The sequence below is a fragment of the Salvia splendens genome, chromosome 3 (genome assembly GCF_004379255.2).
Source record: "Salvia splendens isolate huo1 chromosome 3, SspV2, whole genome shotgun sequence".
Lineage (NCBI taxonomy): Eukaryota > Viridiplantae > Streptophyta > Magnoliopsida > Lamiales > Lamiaceae > Salvia > Salvia splendens.
The window spans coordinates 38,273,743-38,284,340 of record NC_056034.1 but is presented as its reverse complement, the minus strand read 5'-3'; the positions used below and the strand labels follow the sequence as shown (position 1 = coordinate 38,284,340).

The window sequence follows — 10,598 nt, the reverse complement described above, 5'->3', positions numbered from 1 at the left end:
CGGTTGATATTAACCTAAAATGATATTTTTAAAATTCACGGACCTAAAATGATACTTTGACAAAGTTCATGGATAAAAAAAATGTTCCCTCTAGCCTTTATTGAAAAATATAGCATTATATAATTCCATGAATCTAAGTAACAAATGTAACCTCGTGGTTGGTGATGAGGCACTAAATTGTGAATTTTTAATATGCGTCTCTTAATTAGATGGGCCTATCATACAACCAATCACATGGATGCGATACACACATGATCTAATCGCCATGCGATTTTTACTAGTCATGTAACTGCACATCATAGTCCATGACTTATATTCTTCACTTCTTCTTGATTTCACCCTATTCCTCTTCTTTTTTTTTCTCTTATGCACTATTGAATCAATCTTAATATACGGAGATATGCTTAATTATTAGGAGTGCTATTTTATACAGTGTGATACAGTGATAATATTTACAAACACGATCTAGCAAAATATGTAAACCTAATGTCAAATATTGAATTGAAAAATGGACCTCCACGCTCCTTAATAAAAGAAGGGTTGTGAAATTAGACACCCAATCAAAAATCATGGGAAAAGAAAATTTGCAAGTTGCAGAATAGTACTATATAGAGACCAACAAGAATGTATAAACTACAACGGTTGGAAGCATACACCAAATAAAACACCAATCCCTAAAAGCATCCACAGTGGTGCGGATGTCCATCAGACTTTCTGGCGGACTTCCCAAAAACACCTCATGCAACGTCATAAGAGCATCCACAGTGGGACGGATGTCCCGGCGGACATCCTGCCGGACTTTCCAAAAACACCTCCTGCCACGTCATAAGGACCTCCCACTGCACTGCTACATCATAAGGGCATCTCACTGCACAATGGCGGATATCCCCAAGGACATCCCGATGGGCATCCACAATAATAAAAATTCACAAATTCACCAAATTAAACAATTTACGGAATTAAAATTTCGACACGAATACGGACAAAATGCAACCACTTTATTTTTAAAAAAACATACATAATTATTTTTAAAAAATACATAGTAAAAAAACAAAACCCCAAGCTTCGGCAAATGTGGCCCCCGTCTCACTCCTCGACGTCCCCGTCGCCAGTCCCAGCGCAACTCCCGGGCAGGGGTGGCATCCCCTAATCGGCCCTCAGAGAGTCGATGGCATCATTCAACATCATCTTGTATAGGGGATCAGTCGTTGCATGCCACTTGTCCATGGTGTCTAGCAGGCTCAGCGTCATCTGCATGCGGGCGAGATGGTTGAGCTCGGGAGTGACCTGGGAAGGAGCTTCCGATTGGACCTCGTGGGACCCGCTGGCGCTTCCCCTAGCCATCCGCATCTCAGTCTTTTGCCCAACCGGGCGACGACGGCGGGAAGACGATTGAGGGGTTGGGAACTCTGCCTCGGCGTCGGGGAGTTCGTGGGAACCGGCACTGCTGCTGTACTCGCCGGAGGCGTTGATCTTCGTCCGCTTCAGCCAGCCAGCTTCAACACCCGCACTAAACTTAGCGGAAGTCTGCACCACATGGTAGACCTCCCAATATTTGAATTCCCCGAAACCCAATTCACTGTCGGGGTACTGCTGGTGAGACAGAAACTTCACATCATCGGCGGACATGCCGCTGGTTGCCGTGCGGAGGTTGTTTTGGTAGATGCCGGAAAATCGGTTGAGGTGCCTCCTCAGCCGCTCCCACTGTTTCCGGCATTGCTCTCCATCGTGAGGCTTCCCACCTGGCGGTTTGAATTGGAGGTAGCATTGGCTAATGCGCCACCACATTCTGTCGATGTGCTGGTTAGCCCCGAGGTAAAGATCCTCGACTACATCGACCCAGGCCTTCGCCAGCACGACGCACTCCCCTATGCTCCAGATGGTCCTCTTTCTCCCGCCGGCTTCCTCCCCCTCCCCCTCGGCCCCCGCCCCACCCTCGTTCCCGCACGCGAGGACGAGGTAGCGGCAGGCATGCCCTGCATCATCCCGGGCATTTGGGGCATCATCCCCATCATCGCGGCACTCACCCCGGGCATTTGGGGCATCATCCCACCCATCCATGCACACCAAGGGTACATATTGTAGTACTCGGGCATCATCCCCGCCATTTGGGGTTGGGGCATCATCGGCGCCATTTTGGGCATCATCCTGGACATCGGTGCACTTCCGCCGGCGTTTCCCCCAACTCTAACGGGAAATGTCGGCGTTTGTCACTTGCTCATGGCGGGGGAATCACTATCGTGGTGCTCCATTTATCTTCAAAAGAAATTAAAGTAAAGAGAGAGAAACTCGTTAAAACAAGTGGTGCGAATGAAATGAAGTTCAACGAGCCGTATATATAGAGTTTTTTTTAAAAAAAAATTACAAAATCGGGACGTCCGTCGTGGCACCGCAATGGCGGACGTCACGACGGACGTCGTCGGAAAGCCGCGGACCTGCGGTGTCCGCAAGCGACGTCCGCGTCCGCTGGTCTCTCGCCTAATGAAGGACGTCCGATACGCCGGTCCGACGTCCGTCGGGACGCCCGCCGCCGCTGATGCTCTAAAGAGCACTCAAATATTGGATACAATGTCCAAATATCATCTTATATGAAATGGCGGCAGTAATCCAAAATAATTTCTTGCAATTGGATCCAGATTTTCTTCTTCTGTATTCATATTTAATTTGATGTTTCTTCTCTATGGTTTAAACGTGACAAGCAAAATGAGAATAACTGAAATGTGTGTTAAATATTGTAGCTAAAAGAGATCTTTCGTTTAAATGGGCAACAATCCAACCAAGAAATATACTGTAGTACTTAGGTTGGGGTTCGAGTATAACTAAATTTAGTTATATACTATATGTGGTTTGGATGTTTGAATAATTCGATTCATGCTCCAATAATCCAATTTAATTAATAAAAGATGCATGGACACCGCTACTAAGTACTCCAATCAACAACTACTTTGGGTGATTAGTGGTTTAATAAGCGAAAGACCCAATTTAGCAAAAAATCATCACGACCAAATTGCATTTCCCAATCAATGCAATCACAATTATTGAAGACCCAATTTAGCGAAAAACAAGCACAGCCAGCCAAATTGCATTCCCAATCAATACAAATTATACAATCACATTCTTCTTCTTCTACTACTTCTTCTTTTTAAATTCCTCTCTGCAAATAAATAGAGAGTGGCATTCTTGAAAAACCCCCAACTTGAAATAAATAAATCGGGTCAAAAAAGGTTACATAGGAAAGCTAAAACAATCCCCTTCAAGGCGTTCAAGTCAGTCATCACGTGACCAAATAAATTGGCATCTCCACCACAGAAATCCGGTGGGATTCCGCCGCATTCAGCTCCCGGAGACTGAAATACGGGATACCCGCGGCCTCACCGGGCCTCCTGTAAGGGGTGGAGGCGCCGCTCCTGCTCTCAGTGATGTAAATTGGGCTCGATATACGGTGGCAGCAGCGGCCGTCGGCGACCAGAGGCACCCCTTTGGGGGGCCTGAAGAAGTGAAGGGCGTTGCGCCACCACCGTTTCTTGGTCTTCTTGATTTTCTTGGAGGATTCGTCTTTGGAGATGGGCTTCTGCAGCTTGAAATGGAGGTCTATGGATCTCTCTCTCTTCTGCTTTCGAGCTTCTTCCAAAACCTGCAATAAAATTCAAGCCCCACATTGTCATTTCGATGCAAGATTTGATTTTTTTTTTAGTATTTTTGAAAGAGAACCTGAAAGTAGTCGAGTTGAGGTTCAAAGCCGTAGTCGGTATAGTGTTGAGGAATGGGGAAAATGGGGGAAGTGTTGGGCACTGATTTTGTTGTGAAAATCTCCATTTTGCTCTGCTTGTACTCAAATGGAACAGAGAGATAGAGAGAGAGAGTGTGTGTGTGTGTGGGAATGGCCGTTGGAGGAGCGGGCGCCCAACTAAATATATATACAATGTTTAATTAATATCACATGCAATTCTTCAAACGCATGTGATAGACTATAATTACGTTTAATATATACTGGGATTATTAAAAATACAGCTATACACTAATTTACTTATCCAACATAATTGAGTGCATTTAGGTATACGATGCATTCAATTTAATTGAATTAATTATTAAATAATAGTACTACAGTATTATAGAGATTAGTAACGTCCAATTGTAATTATAAATATGGAATAAATTAACTTTTATTGAGAATCAATAAATTATTACTCCATACATATAGTACTTACCATTGAATTGTAACTAGCCTATATGTTAGTACCATACGATTTTGTGTAATGCATTGTTTATAAAGTATTCGGTCTACTGTCGACATTTAATCTTTAGAGTGATAATTGATCATTTAATAATAAAAAAGTCATGAATTTGAAGTTGATCAACATCTTCCAAATCAAAATTGAATTTAAAGATGATTGTATCATATTAATAATATTATCAACTAATTAATAGGAGACGTTCGTATATCAAAATTAATTAAGATATTTCATATTTGTACTATTTGACGATTAAAAAGTTGGACCTAATTAAAATGTGCAACTCATTTTAAGTACATCTTATAATTTATTCTTATAGTAGTAACTTATAATTTTCAATGTTGCACAGTTTTAGTAAATAAAATCTGTATCATTCTCAATGTTACGCAATGGAGAGTGTGTCTAATCAAAGTCTTTGTCTCGAAATGAAAGTGATAAAATGATAATATCAATAATCCACCTTCATGACATGTCCATAGTGCATTCATTCGTCTCTTTCTTTTATAAATAGAATGGGAAAAACAAACTTTATGACATTTTGGTCAAGTTCTTTAACTTGGAGATGAAAAATTGGTTGGGACTAGTGCATAGTTTGCTTTGACCAACTAATTAAATTAGTATTTTGATATAAAAAAATTAAAGCCCAATAGATTATGAGATGGAATGATATGTTTTATTAGGAGATAAAAGAAGGGGAAATTAAAGCATGAGAGGAGTGGTTGTGTATAGCATATTAAAAGGTCTAATTCAGCTAATGAGAAATAGGCGGTAAAATGGCAGACAAAATTATAGTAGGGACAAATTTATTATCTTCATATATAACTATGCTATCTTTTGATAGCTAGTACGTAAATTGACCACATAGATAAATAGATAGATACATAAATCTTCAGGCATTCACTTCCACTTTGACAATATCTTCTTTCTTGACAACAACACTGGCCTTAGGCATTGCTGTAATGACTGCCTTTTCTCCTTGACTAACAGTTTCAGTTTCTTCATTCTTTACCGTGTTGACAACATGCGTATGAGAAGGCACCCTCCTTATCGGACTTGAGCACGAGAATACATTGTCAACACCCAAACAACCACTGCAGCAATTCCTTGTATCCATCTCCTTAGTATTTAGTTGTTCCTCCCTTGAAATTAAGCACCAAATATATGAATGTGATATTTGATTGTGTGGGAGGATTAGAGTATATATAGTTAAGAAATAGACTTTTGAGTTCTTTACCACATCAAATGTTGAATTAATTAGTTGGAAACCATCGGTCAATATGATTATTGCAACTTAATATCTAAGTGTTAGAGACGCCTGAGATCAAAATCCAACCCAAATTTTCAAATTAAAACTTAAACTTATGGCAATCATTAAGTTCAATTATGGTAGCAGTTCAACTCAAAATCTACGAAAGGTTAAATCATGGTTTTGGCATTTTTCAAAAACTTGATAAGTTCTTATGCCTAGTGCGTTTAACACCTAATGACCTAAAACATCTCCAATCTCCATAATTGGCTAAACATGCATATACTAGATGATAAGAATAACTAATGTTGACAAAGATGAACACCAAGAAACAAAACCATACAATATTAATTAGCAAATAACCTCAAAATCTGCAAAAAGCATTAAACATTGGGGTTACCTAGAGTTTCCATTTTACCTTGCACAACTTGTTTAGCTACAAAGTTGAACCGATCACCGTTTGTATAGTGGCAGTTAGGAGTCGCACACTAAGCCGGTCACAGTTCACGTTTTTCTTTAACCGGAACCGGTCCAATACAACCAATAAGCCGGTTCTGTGTTAATCTTAGGCCAACAGTTATGGGCCACAAACTAAAACTGATAGCCCATAGTCCGACATGGCCCATGCATCCTAAGACTGAGCCAATTAATTGGTTAAAAAAGTGACCTGAACCATATCTACCTAAGCCAACTCTAATAAGACTATCTCCATCCGTGACACTCACCCAACCCAACCCGAATCAACTTTTTAATAAAATATTCATTTCTCTTTCCTCCACATACACAACTCTCCCCAATTCAACCCCCATCAACTTTTTTACTTCCATCAGTGACCCCAACCCAACCCAATTAAATATTTTCTTTTTCATATATTTTATATTAATATTTTAATTTATAGTTAATTTAGATATGTTAAACAATGTTTAAAAATTATAATAAAAAATTCAATGTTTTGTGAATACTCCGAATAAATTGCGGGTGATATTTCCAGACGTGGGAATTTCAGTAGATGTAGGAATTTGGCTTAGATTTGGAGAAAATTCAAGGTTTTGTGAATACTCCGGATTTGAAAAAAATTGGGAGTTTGGTAAAAAAGGACGATAGTCTGGATAATTTGGATCCATGAAACCAAATTTATCAAAACAAGGATGAAAAGAAAGTTAGTTTGTTTGTGAAGAGTTTTGCAATGCTTAGTGGGATATATATAGAAAAAATGAAGCACAATAAAAAAGTAGCAAATAATAAAAAAATAATAAAAATAATAATTAATCATAATAAAATGAACTAGTTCACGTGAATTTTTCAGAAGAGGGGCTCACATCAATGTTTGGAAGAATAATTCACATGAGTTTTGAAATGATATATAAAGACAAAATAATAATAATTAAATAAATCAAATTAATAACTAAAATATATTAATTCAAATGGCTTTTTTGGAAGAACGTTTCACAATGAGTATTTGAAGGATATATGGATAAATATAATAATAATTGAATAAAACAAATTCATAACTAAAAGTAATAAAAAAATCAAAAATTAATTTTGTGTAAAATGTTCAAGATTAAAAATGTAAATCTATATATGGATAAATATATTTCTTATTGCAATAAAAATATAAGTACAAATTTATGCAATAACCAAATTTGTACAACTAGTAATAAAATAAATCAATAAATAAAAGTAAAAGTATTTCAATATTGACCAATAGGATTGTGCCATGTGTACATGACCTCCACTTTTTGCTTGGCCGGCAGATTGACAATGGAAGAGGAGGTTGGATTGGGTTAATATAATTTAGAATTATTTTTATTTATTTATTTTTTGTCCTATATGGGTGACCCTCCCCTCCATTGTCACCGATGGAGGTGGTCTAAGGGTGTCCACTATAAGGCGGACACGCCCAATAGCCCCGCCCCAGTTTTTGTCCATAGCCCCAATTTTGTTGTCCATAGCCCCAAAATTCTATTTCCGCCATTAAAGTGGACAACTCCAATAGCCCCCAAATTTTATAATCAATTTTTCATTTTTAAATATTTTTTAGTTTCAATCAAGTGTAATTTAAATAATCGCAGTGTAAATAACTAGAATACGAGGTAATTAGGGCCGAATATTCGGGTGATTCGTCGTCTCCTCGGTGCATTTTTTAGAGAGTGGTTGTGTAGATAGTGAGTGGATGGATTTTGTGAAAATGGTGAAAAATAGGTGGTGGGAAGTGGTATTTATAGAGGAAAAAAGAAAAAAAAATTTAGTTCACGCCGCATGCGCCGCGGCGGAACTTCTCGTCACTATAATCGCCGCGCCTATAGGCGCGGCTATAGCCTCCCCCGCCGCGTCCTCGCCCCGCACCCGGCGATTCCTCGTCCGCCGCCCCTCCCCCCAGCCGCCGCGTCCACCCCCGCGGCGGACACCCTTCCCACTATAAGCCGCCCCGCTTCCGCCCTAAACGCGGCTATAGTCGCGTCCTCATTATAGCGGACGCTCTAAGAAGCCCACTTATATATCTACTTATTCTGGCCCACACTGCTACTTGAATTGAATACGACAATATATCAATTCAAGATCAAAACATACGCGGGTGAGTTTGTCAAGCATTAGAGAATTTTTTGGTTTAGGGTTCAGATGTGACCTTTAAATTTATATTTATTTGACCATTAAAAAAATAAATTAAAACATACGCAGTATTTGATTTTTAATAATAAAACGTATAAAATTTTAAAATGCGTAGTTTTGCTCAAAATACAGAAATCTTGCCCAAAATTTGAGGATTTATGGCGACAGCTGACCCTCCTCAAGAAATCTTGATCGACATTTTCTCCCGTCTGCCAGCAAAATCAGTCGGAAAATGCAGATGCTTAGCGAAAACATGGCAAATTCTGCTCTCCTCCCCTCAGTTCATCAAATCCCACCTCATCCGAAGCCCCCCTCAAGAAAATCTCATTCTCATAACCCCCTCCGGCTCCGTCCACTCCGCCGCCGCCGTTGACGGGGCTGTCTCAAGCATGCTCCAATCGCCGCAAAACATCACAGAGTTTGCCGGCTCTTGTGATGGATTAGTATTGCTGGTTGACGACGAAGATCGGAAGCTTCTAGTAAATCCCATCACTCTCCGGCTGATCGAAATAACCGATTCACCGCTTGCTTTGACAAAAGGTGAGAGCTTTAGCATGTATGGATTAGGGCATGATACGATCAGCGACGATTACAAAATTGTGGCGCTTTCGTACTGGGACACCGACAACGAGTATAATCCGGATTGTGCCGATACATTTGTGGACGTGTATTCTGTTGGGAGAGGCGTTTGGAGAAGGGCTGATAATTCGCCTTACGATCACGCCGTTCCTCATCTTGCTTGCGGGGCCTTTGTGAGTGGCAAGATTCATTGGCTGGCGAGTAGCCGGGAAGAGGGCTATGCCTCTGTAATTGCTGCTTTTGATTTGGCACGAGAGGTGTTCGACGAAATGCCTGTTCCAAAAGATGTTGATGCGGAGAAGTTGGTGTTTTATAAGCTCGTGGTTCTTGGTGGTTGCCTTTGTTTGGTTGATGCGCAAAGAGATATAACTCATGTTTGGGTTATGAAAGAGTATGGTGTGGGAGAATCTTGGAGGAGATTCAGCATTGAGGGAGAGTGTGAATTTGATGTGATTAAGCCTCTGTGTTTTGATGGAGATGAGGAGGTTGTGTTGCTGACTGAGGGGGAGAGTTTGGTTGTTTACAATGCGAAGGGGAAGTCGTTTAGGGAGATGGTTGTTGATGGAGTTCCGGCTATGTTTGTGGACGGAGGTGTCTTTCTTCACAGCCTCGTCTCGCCTGCTTGACACGAGGGGGTGATGTAAATTCGCGATTTCATTCAACAAAGTGATGAATCCACTGTAAATCTTTTGCTTGGTTATGTCTTTTGTGCGACTTAGTTTGGTGTTGCTCATGTTTATCGTTAATAGATTAATGCAGTGTATGGAATTGACAAATTGCTATAGTGAAGAACTGCAGTTAGTCTTGCAGTTGCAGTTAGAAAACAAACATCCAAATCTTGATCACAGTGTCTGTTTCACTTTGGCTTCAGACATATTTGTCATTACATATCAAATTGAATTTTTTTTCTTGAACGCAATTAATTAATACTAGTACTAGATAAAATGAGACGATTAGGATTCCGTGAGAATATTCAAGGCTTCATTTTTTGTACTACTAAGAGCATCCACAATGGCGCCTAGCGCACCGCCTAGCCGAGCGCCGGCGCTAGGCGGTCGCTAGGCGAACCATTGGAGGATCCGAAAACCGTCGAGCGGTTTTCCGGAAATCAATTTCGCCTAGTGCTAGGCGGTCAAAATTCGCTGGGCTATGCGCTGGGCGATCCGTTCGGCTCCATTGCAGCGCCCGGATCGCCCAGCGCATAGCCCAGCGGATTTTTTATTTTTTATTTTTAATTTTCGAAACACTATATATACGCGATTTGCACTTCATTTTCATTCGCACCACTTGTATTAACGAGTACTCTCTCTATCTTAATTTCTGTACAAGATCAACACCGAGAAATTGATCTGAACAACGAGCCTAGTTCAGGGACGGGCGGTTCTCAAACCCCCCCAATCCCCGTTGGAGGCGGATGGAATCAGATGCCCGGGTACTACAACATGTACCCGTGGCAGCAGATGCTACCCGGGATGCCGACCGGAGGAAGTCCGCCGGGGGGGTTCCCGGCGATGCGGGGTTGGGCACCCAATATGCAGATGATGCCGGGGTGGGCACCCAATATGCAGATGATACCCGGGGGAGGTTCGGCGACGCAGGGGACGCCGGGGGGCGTACCGGCGACGCAGGTGACGCGGGGGGACGTCTATCGCCCCAGTTTTGATTTTTTGACTGCTTCGTCGCACACATCGACCCCAACGGATGCGCAGTTCACGCCGAGCGGTTTTGATGATTTTGCGTTGTCGAATTTGGGGTTTGATAGTCTCGGAGTTCCGGAAACTCCCGTTCAAACGGGGGGAGTAGTGCAGGGTAGTGGCGCCCCAAAGAAGAAGGGCAAGGGAAAGAAGGTCTGGGAGTCGTCGCAGCCGGGTGGGGATGACCCCACGGTACGGAGAAGGTGGACGGACGAGGAGAACGTTGCGCTGTCAAAG

General features: G+C 41.4%; 2 protein-coding genes across 2 annotated transcripts; one reads left to right on the top strand and one right to left on the bottom strand.

The window, feature by feature from the left end:
• Nucleotides 1-3,050: 3,050 nt before the first annotated feature.
• LOC121795936 lies at nucleotides 3,051-3,911 on the bottom strand. Its single transcript, XM_042194616.1, has 2 exons — nucleotides 3,712-3,911; nucleotides 3,051-3,634 (listed from the first exon to the last, which is right to left on the bottom strand). Exons 1-2 carry the CDS (start codon nucleotides 3,814-3,816, stop codon nucleotides 3,275-3,277), a joined length of 465 nt encoding a protein of 154 aa, XP_042050550.1. The 5' UTR covers nucleotides 3,817-3,911; the 3' UTR covers nucleotides 3,051-3,274.
• Nucleotides 3,912-8,219: 4,308 nt separating this feature from the next.
• Nucleotides 8,220-9,439, top strand: LOC121795926 (F-box protein CPR1-like). The gene has a single exon (XM_042194603.1). The coding sequence runs from the start codon at nucleotides 8,247-8,249 to the stop codon at nucleotides 9,291-9,293; it is 1,047 nt and encodes a 348-aa protein (XP_042050537.1). The 5' UTR covers nucleotides 8,220-8,246; the 3' UTR covers nucleotides 9,294-9,439.
• Nucleotides 9,440-10,598: the final 1,159 nt, after the last annotated feature.

Coding starts and splice junctions, on each gene's coding strand:
- LOC121795936 (XM_042194616.1), bottom strand. CDS start 3,816: ATGGAGATTTTCACAACAAAATCAGTGCCCAACACTTCCCCCATTTTC. Junction 3,635..3,711: donor CTCAACTCGACTACTTTCAG/GTTCTCTTTCAA, acceptor ATTTTATTGCAG/GTTTTGGAAGAAGCTCGAAA.
- LOC121795926 (XM_042194603.1), top strand. CDS start 8,247: ATGGCGACAGCTGACCCTCCTCAAGAAATCTTGATCGACATTTTCTCC.